The sequence below is a fragment of the Chelonoidis abingdonii genome, chromosome 17 (assembly GCF_003597395.2).
Source record: "Chelonoidis abingdonii isolate Lonesome George chromosome 17, CheloAbing_2.0, whole genome shotgun sequence".
NCBI lineage: Eukaryota > Metazoa > Chordata > Testudines > Testudinidae > Chelonoidis > Chelonoidis abingdonii.
Genome location: NC_133785.1, coordinates 26,023,942 through 26,050,874, shown reverse-complemented (window position 1 = coordinate 26,050,874; position 26,933 = coordinate 26,023,942). Strand labels below are relative to the sequence as shown.

The window sequence follows — 26,933 nt, the reverse complement described above, 5'->3', positions numbered from 1 at the left end:
GACTGGACTCGATGACCTCTTGAGGTCCAGTCCTAGAGTCTATGAATCTATGAAAATAGCTTTCTGTCCGCTCTATTTCTTTGGGCTATCACTTGAGAGGGTGGAGGAGATAGGAATGGAAATAGTATGGTTTTACCATGGGATGGGCAAACAGCTTGTCACAGTTAAGTTATGGGGGGAGGGATGTGAGGAAGGAGCTTGGGAAGGAGCAGGCCCCTTGGCATAATCTGCTGATGGAGGATGGAAGGCTGCTTAGGTAGACATTTTGAAAGAAAAGAGTAGGTCAAATCGCATCTGTACCAGTACTTACCGCTAATGACTGGTGCTACCTCCTCAGACGTGCCTAAGATTTCTCATGTAAACAATATCACGCTTCTCCAACTCAAAGATATTTACTTTTTTTGCTGCTGGGCTGCATCTCCAAGAACTGGAGCGGTAGCCCTGCCTTGCTTGCTCCTGTTGCTTGGTGCACTTTCTCTGGTGGCCTGTCCACCCTGACAAACACCATACTACATGCTTCCTGGTAGAGTAACCATTCAGCGAGTCTTCTCAGAAACCAGTCCAGGCTGCTTCCTTAATCAACAAGTGTTAGGTGGCCACTCCTGTAGGGCAAGGAAGCTTTCCCCTGGTGAGTAAAAAATGACACAAACCTGTTTAATTTCACTCTACTGCTGCTTGAGGACAGTTCTTCACATCAGAGACTGGCACTGGAGCTATTCACTGGACAAAGCAGTAAAGGCTGGGAGAAGAATAACAGCAGATACCTTCTCCTTACTGCAGTCAGAATGCTCAGGGAGGGCAGAGTAACTGGTAGAGAGTTTACCATGACAACCAGGAAGCTGAGCAGTAAAGTAATAGTCAGGAAGGTTGGTGGGATGAGGACTAGAGAGACACACTGCTTCTACCTTCCAGCAGTCATCGGGACCTGGGGGTGGGTGAGGCAGTGATAGTGGCTGCAAATTAATCCAGTTCCTACTGTCCAGATGCATGTAAGAGATGAAGCTTCTGAGCAGGGGAAAGGGACATCATCCCCACTTCCCACTTCCCAGCGGCTAGTTATGGTTGGCATCTTACCTGGATGTTGCCCCAGACAAACTTGTAGATTTAGTCCTCGAACTGTTAGAAAGTCTAACAGCTATTCTAGAACCCTGAGTAGATATGAGGATGTGGGTGCATGGAATCATCTGTTGGAAGGAGATGACTGAAAAGACAGAAAAGATAAGTACGTTATGGGGAGGCAGTGGGAAGGACTCAGAAGAAAGGAGTTAGGAAAATCTAGGATGTAGAAAAAGCAACTGAGGGGGGAAAGGGAAACTAGTAGGAGAGAAAGAAGCAGGCACTGAAGAAGCACCGTGATCTATTATAGGAAAAAGAAGAAAATGTGGGATGCTGCCAGAAGGAAAAGAAGGTATGATAAAAGCAAAGCATGTAGTAAGTAGGGTTGGTGGGATAGTGTTTGGTGAACGTATTTGACAAATTTCCCAGGTGATCATCAAATATGATTCATGGTCTTTGCAGCATTCGACCAGCTCTATAACTGGCCAAATACTACTTGCTGAACATTGGTTAAGTTAATTGAAAAATATATTTAACTGTTTGTTTATTCTACTGTTCAAGTAACTCGAAGAGTAAATAACATTTAAAAAAACAAAGCAGGAAGTTGATTTGACAGTACATTTTAATTAAATACAGTGCACAATAAACAATTGGCTATGGCTTTGAGGGCATTACTGAGCAGCTATCTTTCACCATGGCTTCAAATTCATTCACAATATTTTAAGGTAATTGTACTGTAAAATGGTTGTGTGTACTCTGAGCCAGATTTGAAATAGAAATCCCAATTGCTATATGAAACATGAAATGTATTAGCATCTTAATATCCCTTCATAGTCAAATTATCTTTGTTCCATAGTTCACTTACTGTTTGACCTGAAGAAAATTAAAGCAGCTCAGGAAAAAAATCAATGTAATCGTCCTCAGTTGTTACGATATAAGGCTATCAAAACTCCAAGTTATGCTGTGTGTGGTGGCTTATGAATGCAGTTAATGAAGGATGGAAAACAAATACTGTTATAAATCCTAATGCTGTTCCATCCAAGTAAATCTATCTTTGAAGGATGTTCTTGCTTAATATTCCTGTGACATGTCTTCACTGCTTAATCAGAACTTCCCTTTTGCTATTTTCCAAATTCAGTGTTCTGATTATTCTAATTACTATTTTATTACATATATAAATCTCATCTTGTGTGTTGCACACACTAGAAAATTATTATCTTTATTGTGATAATCCACCATGTATAGATAGGAAGTTCACCTTCTCTTAAGTCCATGTAAACACCTTTGAATCAATTAATTTTCTATGCACTTCATGATTTTCCATAATTGTCTCAAAGACATGCCCTGCATGTAACCAGCCTCTGCAAAGAACAGTTCTCATATTCTAGATCTCAAGCTGTTTTTCCCAGCTGTTACTATGAGAATGGAGTGTCCCAAACCTTCAGGACATTGGGAAGAACTGTGCTTTATGCACATGTTGAAGGCCTCTTTGACAGGTCAGTGGAAAAATCTTAATTTGAGCTGAGAAAGTCAAACTAGATACTTTAAAATATTTGTTTACTGTATATGGAAAATAGAGGTGTTCAGCAAAAATATAGTTCCAGATGGTCTAAAATGTGTCCAAGGCATAAGACTTGTGACAGGTAACAGCAATATACTTACCTTGTTTCCTTCGTTCCCTGGGAGTAGACACACCCCCATGTCTTTGCCAGTACACGCTCAGAGAAGAAGCTCTCTGATGGAACACCTTACAGGTGCAGTTATCCAATTCTATCCCCTTCCTGGTAAAGCAGGAGGAGGTTAGATTGATCTTCTGTTGGTACCAGCCTTCACTGGACTATTTAAAAAACAAACCAAAAAAACCCCCACTCATCCATAATTAAACCAATTTTGACCTGACCCTGGCAGTTCTTTTCAGTGATGTATATTTGGTTACCTGGCTCCAAGGTGAAACCTTTCCCTTTTGATGACTGGTAAGCAAGGATGCATCAATTTATGCCTTCCTCTCTCTTTCGGTAGTGTGTTTTTCCCTATGCTAATGTAGTTTGTTCCTGGCTTTTTGGACACTGAGGCTTCACTGGGGGTAATATGTGATCTGATGCATTCATCATTTTTTCCCCCCCTAGTTTGCTGCCCTTGTTTATTACATATTCTCAAACAGTGGTATCTGTCCAAGAGGTGACATTTGCAGTCTAGCCTTTGCTCATCTAATTAGAATATGGGCCAGTCTGTGTGTTTCCCTAGGAGGGGATATGAGGAAGACGCAGGAGTGATAACTTACTAATTGTCCCACCTGTCAGCAGTGTGGTTCTGGACAACACAAACAAATTAGCTGCATGCTTCATAGAAAGATTTGGCATGAGTTGGTTTCTGGGAATTGTCTGTCCTCCATTGAAGTGGGCAGCAGGATTGAGTATTGAAAGCAACCCACTTTGTGTCTGGTACCTAGGAAGTAGTAGTTGCAAGCAAAAACGTCTTACCTGAGTTGCTCATTTCTTTGCAGCCTTGTGGACGATAGATGTGTTGTGCAGCCGGAAGCAGGTGATCTTAATAACCCACCCAAAAAATTCAGAGGTAAGATTATAAGTTTACTTACGATCCTCTTTCAAGTCTCTCCTTAAAACTCACCTTTGCTGTGATGTCTGCAAACGAACTTGTTAAGTGTTAGGTTGCTGATGAGCTGGTAGCCCCGCCTATTATGCTGACTAATGTTGTCTCATAGTTTTCTTGTACTCCTCCCTCTGTCTGTGTCTACCTGCTGCCTCTTGTTTTATTCTTAGACTGTAAGCTCTCTGGGGCAGGGACGGTCTTTTGTTCTGTGTTTGTGCAGCGCTTAGCACAGTGGGGTCTTGGTGTACTTATTACCCTAATAATTTAAAGATCCCCTGTCTCTGGTTCAGAACGATGGCTGCATATGTCATGTTTTAGGGTCTTTGCGCTAGTGGCCTTCTGTAGGGGATTTAGCATCTTCCTGTGAACCTGTCTTTTCCACTGGCAATGACTTAAACTTAGTCCCAATGTCTTTCATGGTGTGGAGACACATTGCTGTTTTATGTGTTGAGCACCTATTTCACAAATAGTTGACTTACATAGGTTTAAGAACACATTTTGAGTGTGTTTAGTTTAGGCTGGTTTTCTTATCAGTGCAAACAGGATGCAAACAGGTTTGTTTCATTTCCTTTTCTCCATGTTTAATTAGGCTCCTTTATGACATACAGAGAACATAAATAGGTTTAGTATTGGATAGACAGAAAGTAACCCTAGGAAAGAAAATGAAAGGGAGTGAACCTGGTTCGATGCAACAGCTCCTGTTTTGACCTCACCAAGTACTAATAAGTTTTGTTTTCCCTCCTGCCCCGCACCATGAAATTAACCCTAAGAAAGATATGCTTGGTCACATGGAGTAAAAGCTTTCCTCTTTCAGATCTTAGATAGGAGTGGCAAAAGAAGACGATAGTGATAGACGATAGAGCCCCACTCATTTTTAGTGCCTGAAGTTCAAAGAAACCAAATAAAAGATTCATTTATCTTGTACTGCCTCCTAACCCTTGCTAAGAAACAGAAAATAAGCAAGCTGGTTAAAGAGAGAGTGTGTAAAATGTTTGCCCTCTCTTCACTGAGTGTATTCTGCAGCACGCTGCCTTCAATTTGTGTTTGCTACCCTCTGTAGGTCTGGAATGTCATTTTTTGAGATGTGTGGAGTGCCAACAATCTCACTGAAAATCTGAGAGCTGCAGGTGATCAGCTCATTTGAAAAGTAATGCACCCTCTCCATTGCTGTCTGGCTTTTATGACAGGCTGCAGTTTTTCTTCCCTCATAATTCAGAACACTGATGAGATCACATTAATTAAAAACAGCCTGTAAAAAGGGAATTGGGATAAATGGGTTATTGCTGTTAGATCACTGTAAAGTGCTCTTTTTTTCCTGGGTGCTTTAATACTAAATGGCTAATCGGTGTACTTATGTGCAACGCATTGACTGTGCTGAAAAAGTGGTCTAGAGTAGTTTTAGCACTCAATGTTAAATTAGCCAAGGAAAGTGGAGTGCTGTTGTTCTGGATGTTGTCTCATGAACTGGAATATATGATGCTAAACAAATTTTGGTCTTAGCATAAAAGACTAAGGAGGAAAAAGAACAGACTTGACTAGGAAGAGCCAGGAAAGGTGAGAGGAAGAATAGAAAGACAATTATCACTCATGTAGCTTAGTGACTAAAAATAGGTACAAGTAGCTACTACACATTTGTCCAACATCTAAAACATTATGTTTGGAGGTTGCATGTAAATTATTAAGGAAGAAATGAATAATCTGACAACCGTTTCAACCTGTGTAGAAACAATTTCACCAAAGACTTCACAGGGAAGCCTATATGTTCTTTCCTTTGACAGTTAATGGCAATGGAAAGTATAAAATATTAGCACAATATTCTTTGTATGTTAATTCCCCAAAAAGATCTTAAAAGTGTAACACCTCTTTGCCTATGTATTTTTATATGGCCTCCATCACCACTACATTGGAGCATTTCAGGTTGACTTCACCACCTTCTGTGCAGTAGGGAAGTATTTCCTCATGTATAGATTGTAAATAGAGGCACAGAGAGAGCAAGTTACTTGCCTGCAGTCATGCAAGAATTGGATGGCAGAGCTAGGCGTTCAATCCAGGTCTCCTGAGTGTCAGTCCAGTGTCTTAATGACAAAAGCGAGAATCCCAGCATAGGGGACACCGATACTTCACAACCTACGCTGTACACAGACACTAGAAAAAGTCAACCTTCTCTTGAGTGGAGGGCAACAGCAAACCAAGGGCTGTAATTGCACAACAGGAGAAACTTTGGCTGAAGAGACACAAACACCACTTAAACTTACAGGTTCTTTAAATAGCAGGTGATTTGATATATTTTAACATCTCTAAAGAAGGGCTCTCCTGAACTCTGCACTAGTGACACTATCTGGTCCCAGAGTTTAGGCTGGTCAAACTTGAGGCTTAGGGCCCTGTAATGCTTTCTCTGAGCATCCTGAACTGTAAGCTGCCTTATTACCCCTCTGCCTCAGTGAGAGAGATTTGCTGCTGCTAAATTGTTCTTCAGCTCCCTGATGCTCCAGTCCATTAGCCAGCCCAACAAACTCTTCAGGACTTTGCCAATCGTAACTTTGCCTTGCAGGTTAACTCTTGGTGTACTTCAGTTCCTGAACTCTCCTGAAGTGTTCCCCTGCCGCATCCAGACTTGTCACTGGGCTCCCACAGAAATACCAAATTTGTTGTCTCCAAAGAGACAGAATACACACTAGCCTGCAGGCACAGCCAAGAGTGCACGCTTCACTTAATAGAATAGCACTGAGCTGGATTTATAATAAAGCAAGAACAAGTTCAAAGTGATTCTATGCCGAGATAATAGAAATTGCTTACAAATAAAACAGAAGTATAACATGCTTCTAAGAGACTACATCTAATCTTAGCAGGTGTCAAGCTTTGTCTAGAACAGTTTTCTCACCTCCAGTTACTTTTCAGCGTCACCACCTTACATAGTTGGGGATCAGTGTTGACCTCTTTGTTCCCTTAGTGATGGATCACAAGATGCCCTTTCGCTTCGCCTTTATATTCTCCAAGGTTCGTTATCTTTGTCTCAAGAGTCAGGCTGACCCCCTGGGGCTCAACATACAGTGTTCTCCAGGGTGCTGATGCCAGGCAGTGTGTTCATCCTCCTGGTAACTGATGTTTACCTCGGATGCAAATGAACTACCTATCGTCTCTGACATCTCTTTGCTCCATTTACTCTATAGAAACATGCAGATCAATACTGCTTTGTCTCGGACAAATGTGTTTATACAGTCTGCCTCCAAAACACGCTTTAGGAACATATTTCCGGCACACACACACCTAATTCTGTGCACACTGTCTGTACTTATGTCACACCATGATATTTTTGACCAGTGTGTCACCAGTTTTCATTGGATAGGGCACTCTTTACAGATTACACTTAACACACATAACTGTCATAGTATTTAAGTGTGTCCGGTCTGATGGAAATTCACAGAACAATGGGCCCACTGCCAATTGGTATTGAGAGGGTCTTAGGGTGACAGCTATGGTACGAGTGGCAGTTCACTTAGAGCACAGCCAGCATGGATATGTCTATCTACCTCACTAAAAAATAGCTGTAAGGACTCTGCGGCGTGGGCTGCACAAGCTTGCGTGCCACCCCCCGTCCCGCTGATATGTAGTCTCTTGTGCGGCTGGCACTGAAGACTGCTCCGTGGCATCGTCACTGCTATTTTTAATGAGCTAGCTAGACTACAGTTAGTGTGAGTGCGTCTGCCCGAGCTGCAAATCATATCCCTGGATGCCACGTAAACATAACCTTTGTTCTCCAGCTAAAATATTGGAAAATTCCTCTGGAAAGCATTGGGACTAAAACAGGTAGATAGCACAGATACCCTCAACCTATGGGCTGGGTCCAGTCCCCAACAAGGTCTCTGGTCTCTCACATGTTCTAAAACTAGGACTATCAAACGATTAAAAAAATTAATTGTTCTTAATCACAGTTTTAATTGCACTGTTAAACAATAATAGAATGCTAATTGGAATTTATTATAAATATTTTGGATACTTTTTCTACTATTCAAATATATTGATTTCAATTACAATGCAGAAACCAAAGGGTGGAGTACTCACTTTATATTATTTGTTACAAATATTTGCACTGTAAAAAAAGATGAACAAAGTAATATTTTTCAGTTCACCTCATACAGATACTGTAGTGCAATCTCTTTATCATGAAAGTGCAACTTACAAATGTATTTTTTTACATAACTGCACTCAAAAACAAAATGATGTAAAACTTTAGAGCCTACAAGTCCACTCAGTCCTACATCTTGTTCAGCCAGTTGCTAAGACAAAACAAGTTATTTGTTTTTTTACAGTGCAAATATTTGTAATAAAAAATAATATAAAGTGAGCACTATGCACTCTGTATTCTGTGTTGTAATTGAGTGTGTGATAGTGATTTTGCATGGTACTTGCTGGAGCATAGCATTAGGTGGGATCTGGTAGTCTGTAATGAGGCCTACTCTCCTTGGGTCTTAAAAGAAGAGATTATGAATATGCTGAAGTCTAATCTTAGCTTGACTTGTGGGGGCATTCAGAAAGCCGTGCTAGAAGTAAGTGAATGTCATTAATTATGTTTTAGGTTTCCACTACAGTAGGAGCCCAGGTAATCAAAGCCCAGTGATTTAGCTGATAGTATGTCTTCACGAACAGAAAATGTTTACATGTTGTAAGCTGCTTGACATCTTTGTGTGAGAATCTGCTTTCAAATGAGCTGTGCTTTCAGCTGTGCAGATGTCGGTTAATACTTAAAATTCACCTTCTCAGTGGGAGATGTCAGAAACATGACTGTGGATTTCACTTTGACGGCTGATGCTCTTTATAAGTGCAGAAACCTGCTTGAGCTTCTGTGGTCAAAGGTAAACTTAACGAAGATATCTTTACTGCTGTATTAGAAGTAGTTGTAAAGAGATGCAGAGAATTTGGACTTCGGCTTGGATATGCATGTGTGACCCTTAGAGAAATCAAGGGAAAATGCATATGCATATTTCCAGTGGCAGAATTTGGCCCTTCTGCTTTCACTTAGCTATCAGTATTTCAGGATTAAAAAGTCTTGTTGCGTAGATGACAATTAGTCGCATGTAGTGTGCTCTGAGAGCTCCGCTGTCGACATGGCGACTTTACCTTGGTTATTCTGATACATAGCTTTGACTTCACAACTTTTAGAATATATTCTGCTTTTGATGTGTGTAATGGTTCAGTTACATGTATAATCTGTTTGCTGATGTAAGTACTTAACACAAGTCTTTTTATAATAAATACCTTATGAGTATCATTAAGCACTAACACCACACTCCCTACATGAAAATGGTCCTTAGAACTAATTACCTTTTTGAAGGATTCTCTGTGTAGCTGAGAAGAGGAATAGTTCTCGGATTATTTTGCCTGCTAATGATGCATTCCTTATAGTCAACATTAAAGAGATGAGTTTTGAGGGAAGAATTGGGTAAGCATGGTGCCTTGGTGACCCATGATACAGAAGGAGTTCGATCCCAAAGGGGAGGTGGGAGTGAGAGAGAGAGATTTATTTAAGCTTTTGAGTTACTGTGGTCAGAAGTAAATTTTGTAAAGGTACTGTTTTGAGGGGCTCAGGGCTGGTTATGTTGGGAGAGCAGTGGAGAGAAAATTGAGATATCGGGCTGATATAGTTGGTGCAGTAGAAAGAGGGGATGAAATAAGAGCTGAAGTTTCTATATGTGGGCTGAGACAGAATATTGCTGGGCTTGGAAGAAAAGGATAAGAAGCTTTAGTATGCTGCTGCGATACATTAAAACATCAGATGGAAATGTGTGTCTGATGCAAGAAGCTTGTTTGCTTCCCAGAACTTTGAGGTTGTTAGTTCAATTGTGTTGGTCCTAAGTCACTTTCAGTTTGGGTGCCAAGAGTTGTTTCATGTTCTGAACGCTGGCACACCTTTACATCCTTCACCTACAGAAAATGAAGTGGAGGGACTGCTAGAAGACTGATTTTTTTCGTTGTTTTTTTTTATTGCAGAAGCAGTTGACGAGTGACCATAAGTTGGTGTTAAACAGCAGTTTCACGGCTGTGAGACTTGAATAGTTTTTATACTAACATCTTGTATATGATTCTGCATCTCCCCCCCCCCCATCTAAGAAGTGGCGTTTCCCTTCATAGTGGCATTTTCTGCTTCAGTTAAGCAAAAGTCCTACAGCAGAACAGCTTGTCTGCTTGACAAACATTCTGAGACTTTAAGGAAGATTCACTAGTGAATCTTGATTTTTCCCCAGGACATCTACAACAAAATCTTTAAGAAACAGCGTTTTATTTACCTAGTTTGAATATAATCTCGGGACAAATGACATCCGCAGTAATAAAATCCTAGTTTCACAATTCTTAAAACATAAGCCAAATCAGTAATCTGTGCTATTTTTGGATAGTAAAAACTATCCACTTAGGCCAGAGGTTTTCAAACTGTGGGTCGTACCTCCCCCCGAGGGAGCGTGGTGAGCAGCGATGCCAGGCGATGGTGGGGCTCAGGGTTCGGCAGGGCTCGGGCAGGGAGTACTTCCTCCACCTCTGACTCGCCTCCTTTTGTCGGGGGGTAGGAGGGCACGACCAAAAATTGTAACTCGAAGCGAGAGCTCAGTTCAAAAAGATGATTTTTAAAAAGCTGAGATGACATTTTATTCATGCTATCAAGGGTGTTTGAATAGGATTGTGACTCTCATTGTAGACCAGGGGTAGGCGACCTATGACACAGGTGCCGAAGGCCGCACACGAGCTGATTTTCAGTGGCACTCACAATGCCCGGGTCCTGGCCACTGGTCTGGGGGGCTCTGCATTTTAATTTAAATGAAGTTTCTTAAACATTTTAAAAACCTTATTTACTTTACATACAACAATAGTTTAGTTATACATTATAAACTTATAGAAAGAGACCTTCTAAAAATGTTAAAATGTATTACTGGCAAAACCTTAAATTAGAGTGAATAAATTAAGACTCGGCACACCACTTCTGAAACGGTTACTGACCCCTGTTGTAGACTCTTCCACGACACCTTTTTATATACACAGGTTTGTGCAGAACATGCGAAATAATTGCAGTTGAATCTCTTATTGGTGATAGAGGGCTGAAAGTAATGCTTGGAACTTGCATGATTCTCACAGGTGAATGTTTGTTTTACAGACGAGGAGGAAAGGGAGGCACTGAGAGGCTAAGTGGCTTGGCTAAGGTCACACAGGCAGTGGGTAGCAGAGCTGGTAGCAGAACCTGGGTATAGGATCTTGCCAGTCTTGTGGCTTAACCTCTGGCTCATACTGTACAGACCTAATAGGCTTTTGCAGTCTTTTTTATAGGTGTGTTTGTTTCCCATCAGAATTTAGTAGTACAGTAAACCTGTATGTTAACATGATAGAAGACTTCAGGGCTTGCCAAGTGGCCTCCCTCTATTGTTCAAATGTATTTATTCAAGACATGGATCCTCTTGCAACCTCAAATGGACTGGATAGTTTGTTATAACTCCATTGCAGTATTTTTGGCAAAACATTCAAGGAATGAGCCAGTATCTCTCTTAGACTTAAAATGCCCTCATAGCAAAGCAGAAGATGAGAAGTTGAAATTCTGTTTCTTCTTTGGATCCTAATCCGTGTTGTTTCTGAGTAATGGTGACATGAAGCATTTTGTTGTGCTTATCTGGTAGTGTTAAGGCTAATGTTGAACATCTCAATCTTTGTAACTAGAGTGTGTATTTGAAATGAAGCTGGGTAGTAGAGAGAATTTCTAGTATATATGCTGGCTGTCTTGATGGGATTGTCTTATGTTATGCTCCACATTCAGTTACATCAATATATATCTTTTTAATACAGAGTTGAGGATTCTTAAGGATGCGCATTTCACACTTACCACCAGGACTCAAAAGTTTGCACTCAAATGCTTTGATTAATGTGAACCAAGTCACACCATGTATATAGGTTGTATAACTCCATAAACTATAGCACTGCTGCATGTTGCTTGACTGTATATTGCCACATATTGGAATGCTGAATATTTTGTCACTGACTTGTTCAAAGCTCAGAATTAAGAGTTACAGTGAACTCACCTTTTAGTTAAAGTTTAGTATACCTGTCCTCAAAAAAGTGGGCCATTTGATATCTGTTTAGCTTCACCTAAAAAGTGTTTTGGAAAATTTCAGTGCTTGCACATATCTATGCATAGGTTCTCCCCCCCTCTACCATCACTCCGATGAGAGTAATCAGAGCAGTTTGGGTTGCTGTATATGATTTTTTTTGCTCCAAAATAGCCTGCATTTGGTGATTATCTGGCTACGCTGCAAAGAGCATCTGTTTTGATAGGAGTCTGGCAGAGGATTGTTCATGGAATGATGGGGAGTAGAGAAGGTTATTGGTTTAATGTTAATATTAATTATCCAGGTATCTAGAACTCACATGGCATTTTTTTTTCTTTCAATTCAAATTTATCTGGTAGTGGCTCAAACATATTTTGGTGACGATGAATTAACAGATTAAACTAGTAGCACAGACTTAATGCATGGAGTATGCAGAAATGATTTCAGTCAGATTTACTGTACTGTAACTTTTGGAAAGTACTCTTCTCCTGGCTCTCATGGTCAGCATGGTGGTTTTGGATATTAGCAATGTGGCTCCATTTCAGTTTTGAAATTCATGGGTTAGATTGTAAGAGCAGCAGAGAGTCCTGTGGCACCTTATAGACTAACAGACGTTTTGGATCATGAGCTTTCGTGGGTGAATGCCCACTTCGTCAGATGAATGTAGTGGAAATTTCCAGAGCAGGTGTATATATATGCTGGCAAACAAGCTAGAGATAACGAGGTTAGTTCAATCAGGAAGGATGAGGCCCTGTTCTAGCAGTTGAGGTGTGAAAACCAAGGGAGGAGAAACTGGTTGTGTAGTTGGCAAGCCTTGGTGACTTGCCAAGTTGGCATCCCAATATCTATTTGAACCCTTGAATTTTGTATTGGGGTGGGGGGAATACTTTTATTTTGTGCGTTTTTTTTTTTTGTTTTGTTTTTCCTCATTCTGTTCCATGGGAAGAAATGAATGCTTATCCACTATTGGCCTGTTTCTTAAGGCAGGCTGGCATTCTGTAGCTGGCTTGGTGACTTGCTGTGCAGTTGGAAATGGGAGAGACATTAAGTACCTTGCTTCGTGTCTTACTGGAGCTTGGGTACTTCGCTGAGATGGCTGCCTCGCCTGTAGGATATCTTAACAGTGACTCTCTGGAGTGGTGTTGCTGTATTTCCTGGAGAAGGAGCACCAAGACGGTGTTGTTGGGGAAAGTACATGCGGAACAAATTGGTATGGACAGCCTCTACTCTCTATTGCAGGGGCAGGAAACCTATGGCACGCGTGCCAAAGGCGGCACACAAGCTGATGTTCAGTGGCACTCACGCTGCCCAGGTCCTGGCCACCGGTCCGGAGGGCTCTGCATTTTAATTTAATTTTAAATTAAGCTTCTTAAACATTTAAAAAACCTTTATTTACTTTATATACAACAATAGTTTAGTTATATATTATAGACTTAAAGAAAGCGTCTAAAAACGTTAAAATGTATTACTGGCATGCAAAACCGTATATAATAGAGTGAACAAATGCAGACTCGGCACGCCATTTCTGAAAGTATCAGAGGGGTAGCCGTGTTAGTCTGGATCTGTAAAAGCAGCAAAGAATCCTGTGGCACCATATAGACTAACAGACGTTCTGAAGCATGAGCTTTCGTGGGTGAATACCCACTTCGTCAGATGCATGTAGTGGAAATTTCCAGGGGCAGGTATATATATGCAAGCAAGCTAGAGATAACAAGGTTAGTACAGTCAGGGAGGATGAGGCCCTGTTCTAGCAGTTGAGGTGTGAAAACCAAGGGAGGAGAAACTGGTTTTGTAGTTGGTAAGCCATTCACAGTCTTTGTTTAATCCTGAGCTGATGGTGTCAAATTTGCAGATGAACAACCGCGAAGCTCAGCAGTTTCTCTTTGAAGTCTGGTCCTGAAGTTTTTTTTGCTGTAGGATGACTACCTTTAAATCTGCTATATGTGTGTCCAGGAGACTGAAGTGTCTCCCTACAGGTTTTTGTATATTGCCATTCCCTAATATCTGATTTGTGTCCTTTATTCTTTTCCTTAGAGACTGTCCAGTTTGGCCGATGTACATAGCAGAGGGGCATGCTGGCATATGATGCCGTATATTACATTGGTGGACATGCAGGTGAATGAACCGGTGATGATGTGCTGATCTGGTTAGTTCCTGTGATGGTGTCGCTGGTATAGATATGTGGGAAAGTTGGCATCGAGGTTCGTTGCATGGATTGGTTCCTGAGCTAGAGTTACTATGGTGCGGCGTGCAGTTACTAGTTGAGAATATGTTTCAGGTTGTCTGTGGGCAAGGACTGCCTGCCACCAAGGCCTGTGGAAGTGTGGGATCATTGTCCAAGATGGGTTGTAGATCCCTGATGCCATTGGAGGGGTTTTAGCTGGGACTGTATGTGATGCCCAATGGAGTCCTGTTGGTTTCTTTCTTGGTTGTGTCTGCAGTAGGAGGCTTCTGGGTACACGTCTGGCTCTGTTGATCTGTTTCCTTATTTCCTCGTGCGGGTATTGTAGTTTGAGAGTGCTTAGTGGAGATTTGTGTAGTGTTGGTCTCTGTCTGAGGGGTTAGAGCAGATGCGGTTGTACCTCAGTGCTTGCCTGTAGACAATGGATCGTGTGATGTGCCCGGGATGGAAGCTGGGCATGAAAGTAGGCACAGCGGTAGGTAGGTTTCGGTATATGGGTGGCGTTAATGTGACCATCACTTATTTCACCGTAAGTGTCTAGGAAGTGGACCTCCCGTGTAGATTGGTCCAGGCTGAGGTTGATGGTTGGGTGGAAGCTGTTGAAATCGTGGTGGAATTTCCAGAGTCGTCTTTCCATGGGTCCAGGTGATGAAGATGTCATCGGTAGCATAGGTAGAGAAGGGCGTGAGTGGACGAGAGTTGAGGAAGCGTTGTTCAGGTCGCCATAAAAATATTTGGCATATTGTGGGTCATGCGGGTGCCATAGCAGTGCCACTGATCTGGAGATATCATATTGTCATCAATACAATCAAAAAAAGAGCTCTCCAACCTGGAGACTCTCATTAATAACCAAACTTCCATACAACGGATTCACTAAATAAGACAGGAGATTACATTACTCACTTCACCTCTCTATCAGAGGAAAATAGGACCTGCCCCTGGAAATTTCCACTACATGCATCTGATGAAGTGGGTATTCACCCACGAAAGCTCATGCTTCAGAACATCTGTTAGTCTATAAGGTGCCACAGGATTCTTTGCTGCTTTTACACTTCTGAAAGGTTGCCGACCCATACTCTATTGTGTCTCCTTGCATAGGAAAGTTTACAGGTAGGGGGAGGGAAAATGAGATAGACCTCCCTGGCATACAATGTTTATTCTGTGTGGGTTGGCCAGGTTGAGCTCTCCCATTGATCTGCACTGGGACGGAGTATTGTGATAAATGTGCAGCATTCAGCCAATATGTTTTTTTTGGTTGTTTTTCATTTTAGACATGCTCATGTTTTGCACCTAGATAAAGGAAAACAGATGTAGTTTTATAAATGATGGAGCAAACATCCTCAGAATATACAGTGGGCATGAATATACACTGCTGGAACTTTACACGGGAGGAACTCTGGGCCTGTGGCTAAAGAACTAGACAGGAACTCAGAGCCTGCTTTTTCTGAGTTCCTGTCTTGGTGACACTCTGTTGCTTGGAGGAAGTCAGTCGATCTCTGGGTCTCAATTTTCCATCTGAAAAATGTGGATAATCCCCTACTTAACAGGCAAGCTGAGAGAATAAATTCATTGATATTAGTGATGTGGTTGGGGAAATGCCTTCACAAGTACCTTGGTGGTACTAAAAAAGAAGTAACTGAAATGCTCACTAATTTAATATTTTTTTGTATTATCTGGGTACTGTAAATGTATTTAAACATTTTTTTCTGTGCTGAAAATCCAGGAGAGTTCAGATAGGACTGAGGGAAGGCTTGCCAAAATCCAGAGTTGAGCTGTTAAGTGGAACAGTACTGTTAAAACCTAGTCCCAACCTTGTAGACAAAAGAGCACTGTACCTTTGTTGCCATAGTTTCAGTGCAAAATCTGACCTTCGCTACAATAACATTCGGTTAGAAAGTACTTGGTTAATCAGTTTTCTAAAATTAGTGTGTTCCCTAGTTCATAAGCTGGTATGAACAGGATATTTAATGAAATATTATACTTAATAACAAGAGCCCAAGAGAATGAAATGCCTTAATGAGTTGGAGGGGGGAGGAGGAACGGACGAACCAGATCAGTGCCTATCCCCCTTTAATGCATTCAGAAGTACTTTGTAGCTTGTGGCCTGCTTATTATTTAAGGTAATTCTGTTGTTCTGTTCTCCTCTGCAGCTGGCCCTCCTTGCAAACACACTTAACTTTCTTCCTTAATAAGATTTCAGACTCTGCCCAAGTGAATAGGGGCACTTCTGAAAAGTCACTAAGGATGCTGATGAATCAAAACTGATGGCTTGTCCATACTGGTAGTATTAATATAAAACTTTTCAGAGGACTTCAAACGGTTACAGTAACCTAAACCAGAAACTTAGTGGTCTTCATCCATGGGTCTCAAGCACTTCATGAAGGGGTAGATATAACTTCTATTTTATTGTGCAAAGGTTGAGGGGAAATACGAGGCAGAGAAAAATGAAGTGCCCAAGGTCATATAGAGGTTGTTGGCAGAGATGCAAGTAGAACTTCCAGGTGTTAAACTCTACAAGTGTCTGCATTAACCGGTGGGATTTGCTGCCTCCAATTACACACTCGATTCTCCAAAGTGCTGAGAAATATGAAAATGAAATGGAGCTGGAGGGAGGCGTCTCATATGCTAAAATATTGCATTTGGTATTTTTTTTTAAATAACTTTTCCAAATTTTTCAGCGTTCTGAGATGCATAAAACTCTGTTGGATATGGAATAACTTGAGCTAATGCATCTATCATGTTCTGGGGAGATAGCCCCTGCTTCACTGACCAACCCTGGGATGGGATATATTTCTAACTCAGATCTTCATCTGGTCCTGAAAGCTGTAGCTGAAAGACCAGTTTGTTAGCAGTCATGAAAGTGATTATGTATTTTGAACCTCTCTTGAACACACAGATCAATCTTACTGGAGCCCGAGGTGAACCTTGAAACCCTCAACCCTATCTTGTGTGCGTGTGTGTTTGGGCTTGGTAGGGGAGGAAGAGAGACAGAGACCAAAAGAAATGGGAACCGAGCTATTTTCTCCTGAATTTAAAGACTTGATGTTTCACTTGAACAGGAAATCGAATGCAAAGACTGAAAGAATGAAAAAGAAAATTAGACTTCCCCTTGAAGGAGAGCTCGTTGGATTTGAGCCTGTTCTGCGTTGTTCATTCCTGTTCCAGCCCTTGTGCTCCGTTCCCCAACTGAAATCTCTGCTTCAGCATTACTGAGTCCCTGTGCATTTCTGTTTTTTTTCCCATTTAGTACTAGAGCAGTGCTGATTGGCAGCCCTAGACCCTGAAGCCCCCTGTATGCACAAAAAATGCACAGCATGGGTAGTGGGCAGTGCCAACTTCCCAGCACTGCTGCACTAATGTGCCTCAAACTTGACCTTGAGAAGAACCATCTTGGAGGCAAAATTATCCACTCATTTTGGGAAGGAGGGTTTTAGTATCAGTACAGGGAGTAGAACCTAGGTTTTTAGACTTGGTGCTCAGGACAATCTGCTGTATCACATTTCTCTCTCCCACCAGATAATGGTTTTTGACTGCTTGCTTTTTTATATGAGATCACAGTGTGATAGCAAACTTTTTTTTTTTTGGTGGGGGGCGTTGCTTAGGGGATGACTCCACATGATTGATTGATTGATTGATACCCCACATGACCGATCCTCTGCTATGTACAGCCTCCATTTTTTGGTGACTCCATTTGGAAATGGTCTGGGCTCCTTCTGAATCAGTCACAGAGTTTAGTGTGGAACTCTCCCCTCTTCAGCTGATCCTAACTCTTCAGTTAGGACACGTTCATCGTTCTTCACATTCATATTTAGCCATTTAAAATGGTCAAGTAAGTCCACTGTTGAACCAATCCCTTGAAATTTTACTTTATCACGTGTTAAAACTGTCATTCAGTGGTGCCTGGAAGCAGAGGAGACTACAAATTGTAGGCAGTGCTAAGGAAAGCAGCTGTTATCACCAGAAACATTTTCCTGTAATATCCTAGATGTTCTCTGACACTTAAATGAGTCAGCTGTCAAGAAACCGCTCCTATTGGCTCCTTCTTAGCTTTGCTTTTGCTAGACGCAGCTTGCAGTTCCTTAAGTAGCACATAGTTGCAAAAAGATGTGAACTACCCACTATTCAGTTCCAGTACAGCTAGTGTAATTCAGCGTGACTATAAAACAAATGGTGAAACTGGTGTGCATGTCCTGCAGTATTATTCCAGGGTTCTGATTTGTGAGCTCTGAATAGAAAATGGCAATTTACCACCACGTGTCAGGAATGAGAGCCCATTTAAATTTGAATCATGTATATCCCATGATCTGCTCTCAACCTGGTGAAGCTTACAGGATAGACAGTGGTGATGAAGGTGCAATTGGTGTTCACACAACTCCTCTTTGGTGGAAGATGAGGAGAGAATTACCTCTGGGTTTGTTTTCTTTCCTCCATCCTCAAATACAAGATATGATTTTCTTTCTTTCTTTCTTTCTTCCACCCTGCCTTAATTTTTTACAATATGTCCATCCAGGCCTTTATGGGAAAAATACTGTTTCACAGGGATGAAAGCAATAGGTTCTGTAGAAAAGCAGTAGGATTTAAATAATCTAAAATCCCATAGAAAACATTTCGTTCTGTAGTGACTTTTAACCTTTCTATAGTAGAGACCTAACTTCCATTAAAAGGGTATTTTTGGACCACCTGTAACTTTGTATTAAATTCTATAGGGCATAAAGCTCAAATTATAACCTTTTTAAAAATACAGTAGAACAGTAGAGTTACGAGCTGACCTGTCAACCACACAGATCATTTGGAACCAGAAGTATGTAATCAGGGAGCAGCGAGGGTAAAAAAAAAAAAAACCTACTAAAAAAAAAAGTTAAAATTTTTTTGACAAGGTAAAGAAACCGTTTCCATGCTTGTTTCATTTAAATAAAGATGGTTAAAAGCAGCATTTTTCTTCTGCACAGTAAAGTTTCAAAGCTGTATTTATCTTTTGAAAGAACAACCCTAACGTTTTGTTCAGTTACAAATATTTCAGAGTTATGAACAACTTCATTCCTGAGGTGTTCGTAACTCTGAGGTTCTACTGTAATGTCTACGTAAGCAGATTCAACCTAGGAATAAGCGGTTAAACACCTTGTTCTCACCCGTTAAGCTAAATTCTCAATGAGAGGGTTCCCCCTAGTACGTGTGTGTGTGTGGAGTGCTTGTAGCAGAGTAGGTACCCAGCATGGGTCACGCACAGGACACATTTTGCTCAGTGTACTCTGCCTGGAGCAGGGATGTGTAGTCTGCTCCTTCAGCCTATGGCCAGCAGTCCTGATCATCTCAGGGCTGTCTTCACAGTCAGATACAAGGGTAAGTACTCTTGTCTAAGCACAGGCAGAGGAGCAAAGCATGATTCTGCACATAGATCCAGCAGTGTAAATACTGTTGTCATCACAGCAAAATATTGTCAGTTCTTTTTCATGATCTGTTTATGGGGCTTGTGAGCTCCAGCATTTGACACATTGCTGTCAGTGGACTCCTTTGTCCTTTCAGTTTGAGAATATGGCAGTTCCATTTCGCTATGTTTTTCAAGGTAGACTGAGGCCAGGTCTACACTGCGACTTTAAATCGGTTTAATGGCCGATATACCGATTTAACGCTGTATCCGTTCACACGACGTCGTCATTAATATCGAATGAGGCAGCACCCCTCCCTCAACCACATGCTCTTAATTCCCTAATAATCCGGTCCATTTCATAGTGGGGCCCGAGATGCTTCCAAGGTAAGTCTAGGACATAAAGCATGTCGGATATTTGCATCCCAGGCTCGCCTACAACTATTACACATGCAGCCGCATCGGATCCGCAATAACGCCATTATGCGCGCATTCCACTACAGAGCTAAATGTTGAAATGTATAGACTTGTAGCGTTAGAGCCCACGGAAATTACCATGCGACCCTATAGAGCACCAGCAACTATGACTTGCATAACAAAAAACCATAACCTGTCTTCAATCGTCTCCCGGTCGCTCTATAGGCACGTAAGCCTAAGGTGTGCATTCCCACTTAAGTTGGTCCAACGGCCGCCACTTTACCTGGTCTCTGGAGGCCGATGAACCTTCTCCCCGCCTTCGCGTAGGCCAATGACAACGATAAATTAGTGTACACCTTCTGTAAATCAAACTCATACGCGAAAGTTACACCGAGCGATCACAAGGGGCAAGGTGTGTAGGCAGCCTGTTATTAATTGGCCCTGCCACCGATGAAGGTCCTCTGGTAATCAATGGTGAGCGGTGACTATTACAACTCCCTAAATCAAACAGCGAAGTAGAGCCAGAGTCTGAAGCAGACTGCTACGTTAAATCGGGTGTTTATATGCCTGGAAATACCGCGCGGGTGAAGGGCAGTGGTATTGGTGATACTCCTTTATCCTGTTCACATGACTCGGGTCATATATCGATTTACCCTTGCCGTCCCTTAAATCTGGATTTCTGGAACTCCCCAAACTTATGAGGAGACGGCTAAAATATCTAAGTCTAAGAAACTCATATGCTTGGTTGTGAACGTAAATCTAGGCGTACCCCGCTCTCGAAGCAGCGCATAGTGTCGCGAGATCGACCCGCTCTTCACAGCAATCTTGAACGCGCGGAGCCCGGATCGTAGCCTTGAGTAACATGAAAAGCACACGCGATGAGCTGAAAGCTTATGTAGATGATTTACCTCTTCCCAAGAAGAGGCGCGGTACTCAGTCAAACTGGTCGCCTATGGTCATTGGAGTAATCCAAAAGAGCAGGGCGGCGAGCAGGTGGTGAGCCGTACGGTATGGAATAGAATACTAGTGCTTATCGTCTCTAACTGTATGACAGAGATGCGGCTTGTATCGCAGCTCCTGTTTACATGAACACGAAAACGTCCCAAAGCTTTTAAATAAAAAAACTCAGGGATGAACGAGGTCCTTCTTGACAAACTGGAACGAATCCATATACTCAAATGTACAAAATCTCATGCCGGAAGACCTAGTCCCAAGGTGGTACTGGTAAGGGAGACTCCAGCTATGCCCATCCCTACAGTCCACATCAGTCTATAAATATTTGCAATTATTGTCAGAGGGTCTCCAATCTTAAGGTCAGCACATGTCTCCTGGTGTGTAATCAGGTTGCCCTGAAACATCGCCGCGTAGTCTATAATCTCCAACCCACCAACAACTGAAAAACGTTTAAGGCAAGATCAGTCACAGTTACCCTGACTTTCTAGTGTCAGCAGCCCTATGGCTACTGTGTAATGGCGTGCTATAGACCAGCACTCAGCACAATAATAAGCGATGGATCCAACTCCTCCTCCTCGCTTTTAGACAGTCTTCATACTGGACCCCAACCATCCAGGAAAACCTCGAACTCTTAACATCGCCGAGCAGACATTGTGCTACCGTTCGTTACATATGGATGAGACCCACCAATACACATATATATAACAAAGCTTAATCATGGTGAAGGGCCGCCCGGGATGACTTGTTGCTGAAAATTATGATGTTTTCAACACATTTGTATTTGAAATCCTTAGACAAGACATGGAATTCAAAAAGCCTAGCCGTATGTATCGCATAAGAAAAAAATAGAGTAGGTTCCATTCTGCGCTCTCACTTTCGTGGAGCGACCCGCAATAGACCCAGAGAGGATTAGCCCTAACGCCTCAGCAAATTGCCTACCTCGTCGCCCCCCACACAACACATTCCGTCCGGGTAACACACTTAAAGCGTGAAGTCCGAATTTTATGGTGCTCAGGAAATGTTAAGTTAAGCCCAGGACCTAATGACTGTGTCATTGGGACAGGAAAGACTGGTGTATTGAAATGACACGGTACCCATGAAGGAAGTTTAGGGTGAGAGGGTGACCAATCAACGTAACTGCCTTCTGGTCAGGTGAAGGTTAGGTCAGGGAACCCGCATTAGAAGCATACTACTAGACCTGTTCCATCTTATACACGCTTTATCTCCGTTTGTACACCGTTTGGGCCTAACTAACCTGTGCTGAGTACAGACACGGGTCACCACTGTACGCGAGGTGGCTCTGTGTCCTATCAAGTGCCGCACACGTGTGTCATGGACCAGCAGATGCGAGTAAACAGATGTGTGAAATCCCTAGATGCTTTTAACAGGTGAGCGCCTCTCTCCCTGTCGTCCAGTCAGCCACGGCGTCCAACAGGTCTGTAATCACCTCCAAAACTTGCCGGAGGCGGAATTGCAGTTTGCAAACGATGGTCAAAATTATGTCGCCCTCAACCTGAACCGTACGGTATAAGCAGAGTCACCCCTTACTTATACGGGACCACGAGAAATGCTCTCGTGTGCTCACTAACAGGAAGGCTCCTGTTAGATAACACGGCAAATCCAACTATCCTTTAAAAAATACAAATCTGCCCCAAAACCAGAAACAACAGGTAAGTTCACGTACAAACAGTAGACGGAATAGCCAGGACAACTCCAATACTATGGTCATCAAGTGAGTTGAATGAGTGGACGTACAGCTGACGCCAGGTCGCTCCCACAGGCGTTCTCTGTGATAAAATATTCGTCGATGTTGATGCCCTTCTTCCCGAATGGTCGGCTACGGCTATGAACCGAGCGTCTCGTCGTTTCCAGGGTAACAGGGCTCAAAGTTTGTAACGTCTCCCCACTCACACACGTAAGGAGATCGTGACCAAAAAGTGTTAAATAAATAATTCCTTGGAGTACTGTAAATCACCCATGGTACTTGTAATGCGCGGTCAAACGCGTACTGGGGCCTTTAAAGGCAGTCATCCGCCTCCTCTCCCCCCCATGGGTAGGAACTGGCTGGCCCATAGTTGCAACCACCTGGCTAACGGGAGTGCTGTCCGTGAGGGCTGCCGGTAAAACAATAAGAAGGACCAGCCCTTTTCTGGACAGGTGGAGAAGTGGGTTACAGTGAAGCGGGCGCCTCGGATAGGCGGTTCGTGGGTCATGCGTTGAGGCCAGCAACGCTCCTGCGTGTACTAAAGACAAATGGCCCAGGAGCCCAATTCCGCTGTCTGCGTAAGAAAGATTTCTGGATACTGGGTCAGGAAGCTAAATCATGACCGGAAGAAAGGGCTCAGGGGATGGGCCCGTCGCGCGGCTCTACATCCCCGACAATCAGTAACTAACCTGGATGATTCTTGACGGCTAAATGCATTCAGTGCATCGACACACATGCGCAAGCGAAGGAAGTGTGGACGGTGGGCACAGTGCGATGGGGTGACCAAGTAGGTGAAAGCAACATTTGCTTTATTACAAGTCGGTAGCGCCGCAGTCGTGAAGACTGGGATTAAGGCCGGAGGAGCACAGCTGCGGCTGGGGTCTACACAAAGCAGGGAGAGATCTAAAGACCACACTGGGAACCTAAATCTTGTCTCGGGACTGGGGACTCATTTAGTAACAGGTAAAGCCAGAAGATTGGACCCAGTGCACCAATGATTGTAAAGTCCGCCATTTTCCCTTCAAAAATTTAACATCAGGTTAGGAGCGTCCATCAGGTCCAAATGTAACGAAGGGTGATGGTAACAAAAAGCAGGGCGGGAATGTGAACCACAAGTTCTGACGGTTGCCAGTATGACAACTAAAGGAGGTAAAACAATAGCTACCCAACCGAGGAGAAGAGGCATCTTCAATAGTACCAAAAGCACCACACGAGTCACGATTCAAAAGCGTCATGGTTGAGGCGATACGAGCCATGTTTCAAGGTGCCGCAGGCCTCCTACCCTCAGGGGCGGCGAGGACTCCGCCTCTGTCAGTACAATCATAAAAAGAGATGACATGGGTACAAGTACCAGATGCTATAACTTTCATTCTCGTCTGGGAGGGAAGAAACTAATAGTTCCGTAACCATAAACATAAAGACACCCGTGTAAATCGTAAGAACATAACAGTGAGGCAGCGCGGGCAAAAGACCAAGGAAAGAGGCAAATTAGGTGTTAAGAGACTGGCTGAGGACGGTAGGATACGCCGCGAAGCCCAGCACCCCCTGTTCGTGGTTCCTCCTCATGATCCCCCGGCCGTCTCCTGATGCTAATGTTATGGGTCAGTGGGGGGGTTCTGGGTAAACGTCTCAAGTCATCGCTTCCGGGAAAACACAGCAGAGACAGTCCTTTCGCACATATTTTCTCCGTGATGGCCCTTGCAGAAACAATAGACGCAGAGCAGCAGAAACCGTCGGCTTTTTGTTTTTTCCCGTCACCATGGTTGTGACTAGATGGCGTGGAACAGAGGCGACACGCGGATGCGCTACACACCAGCATTCAATTGCTTTTGCAATGATAAAGATGGTTACCCTCGCTACCGTCAACTGCCAAGAAAAACTGGCAATGACATGACGGTTACTTCTCCTTCATCTTAACTCGTAGTAATCTTGAAAGTCGCTGAGCTGTTAATCATAGTGCCTCCTACATTAGGAGGCGTATGCCGGGGCCAACTGCAAAAGCCAACTTGGGGGATTGAGACCACTTGGCTCTACATAGGCCGGAGTCAATCCCTCCCTCAATAGCGTTCGAGAGAATCTTATGAGGCTCATGCTCTCTGACTACAAGTAAACAAAGGCAGCAGAGAAACCTGGTAGAAGCAGCACTTTGTAAAAGACTAACAAGATCGTCCTGAGCCAAAAAAAGGTGTGCCACAAGATGATAAACTCTTGCGCAGGTACAGATCCAAACAGAAAACAGCTTTACCGGGGCGGCTTGTAACTCCTCTGAGGGGATCAGGAAGTAGGGTCAAGATGAGAAAGAAGAGCGGCAGCTACCCAGGGGCTGTTAGAGAGCGATGGGTCGTACCACGCTAAGCATACGCGGCATCTTCGGATGCCTCCTCACTCTCTCCCAACCTCGCTGCAGCTGATCTCTGTACACAGGGGCCACCCCCCATTTCGGGTCATCAGTCGTGAGGAAAATAGCAAGAGATACACTAGAAACTCACAACTTATCCCCGTGACAAAACGGGGGGGGGTCACTTGGAGCAGCAAGTCGTAGGCTAGACAAGTCCAGGCAGGACATACTCAATTTGTTAGAGAACTCAGAAGCGAGGAAGGTGGGGTCTCGGTGCGGCGGGAAGGCGGGGTGTCCCTGCGTTGAAGGGCAGGTGCTGAATGAGGGTGGGAGCGATTGAACTCTGCCCCAAGAGTCTCCAGATCTCTTCTCATATTTTTGATTTCAGAACCATTTGATCATCTAGAGGGCACCAGGAAATAGCATTCTGACCACACTATAACTGTGACTGCAATAAAGTCTTTGGCCAGTTACAAACCTCGAGGAAAATATCCCTTGAATCCCCGCACACTTTTGAATTCCATTTCCGAATTGTCCACCGTGAGGTCAGCACACCACACAGTGACCCTCCACAGAGTCCATTTGCACCTCGCACAATGCAGTCTCCTAGATTCGAAGAAGAGCGCCAGCTTGGACCACACAGAGGGTTCTGGATCTGATGCTACTGGGGTGAGGACTCAGTGCTCACAGCACTGCGCGTTCCAAAAGACGAATTGAAAAGTTTTTGAAAGAATTTCAAAGTCTATGCTGATAAAGGGCACAGCAGAGACTCCTTCAAGTCCGATGAAGATGTGAAGGAGACTAGACAGGTTACCAGAAGCCAAGAAGCAACAGGAGGTCAGGCTCTGAGCCGAAAACATGCCGCCTTCTATCTGAACTACATGCAATTTTGGTTCAGCGCTACCATGCCCCACGCCCTGTCCGGGATTCAGACTTGGGATTGAAATATCAAGTGTCTGAGGAGTAGCCGAGGGGAAGATGAGACGAATTTGAGGAAGAAGATGACCGTGGTTAAAAGCACACAGCATGTCCGATAAACCCCAACAGCCAGGATCTTTTTGAGACCCAGAATGAATAACAGTCCTGCGCCCAACGAAGAGAAAAGCCCAGACAGTGAAGGCCATGAAGCGACCTCCGGTAAGTGTCCCTTCATTCTTACCAAACACGGATAAAACAAGACGTTTTGTTAGATCGCATTGACACCAGGGCTTTGCTGCGTCGCACCATCACTAGTTAAGAAAATTTCGTTAACATGTCTGGGATGGAGTGAAAATCCCTCCAAATTAATTCCATATTCGAATCGATCGGGAGAGAACTCACAAAACCCTATGCTATAGAAACATTTCTGGCCAAGACAAGCCTTCTCCGTCCCCCATAGTAGGTAACTTTTCAACGCCTGTTGCACATTTGACAAGACATTTGTACTTGAGCAGGCTATGAAGGCATTGCACTGAAGACATTGCATAAACAAACGATCTGCCTCCTGCCGTGCCTATTGTCGAGAGAAGAGGATATCATCCATTGTACCGTTTAGAAACATCAGGCCAATGTAAACAGGGGGCAAGACGATGCGATTTTGCTACTGCCAGACGTGAGGGATGGAGGAGGGATAGCGCACGAGTTTTCAGCGTCTGGCAAAGACAGGATTCTTCCCTGCTACCACAAGGGGGGGGGTCGCGAATGAGAGGAACCGCGGTGCAAAGAGGGTGAGCACTAGCAGCTGATCGTATTATGATAGGACAATGCCCGTTGGATGGAAGAAAGAGGGGTTGGGCTTTGCAGCTCCTCTAACAGGAGCAAGGCATATCAAGTCCTTGCTATATGACACGGTCCTAAAATCTAAGGAGAATTAAAATTCAAAGCCTCACTTACCATCGCCGGCGGGAACCACGTAAGGCCGTGACCTGATCTATTGTGGTGACCACTGCCACACCACACGACACTGAATATTTAAACCTACAAAATGACCTCTTGTATAAGATCACATGCTCTGTAAGGTGTAGTGTTCATGTGAAAGAGTACTATCATTGCTTGTAAAAGGTATCTTCCACATACTTATCACCCTGGTTGCTTCCCATGCAGCTGCACATTTCTTCAGAAGTCCCTATGCCCAGCACGAGGTGTGCTGTGATACGGCGGAGGAAGAAGAAAGACGCGAATGAAATTTCACAGAACATTATTTAAATGTTAGAGTCTTACGTCATATTGAGAGGACATTAAACAAG

At 43.3% G+C, this 26,933-nt stretch overlaps 1 protein-coding gene across 1 annotated transcript in view; it reads left to right on the top strand.

Annotated features, from left to right (window-relative positions):
- Positions 1-26,933, top strand: part of ITPR1 (inositol 1,4,5-trisphosphate receptor type 1) — a 236,612-nt gene that overhangs the window by 1,277 nt on the left and 208,402 nt on the right. Inside the window, exon 2 of the mRNA XM_075073238.1 lies at positions 3,560-3,630. Within this exon, the coding sequence (XP_074929339.1) occupies positions 3,560-3,630 (71 nt within the window). The remainder of the gene's footprint in view (positions 1-3,559; positions 3,631-26,933) is intronic.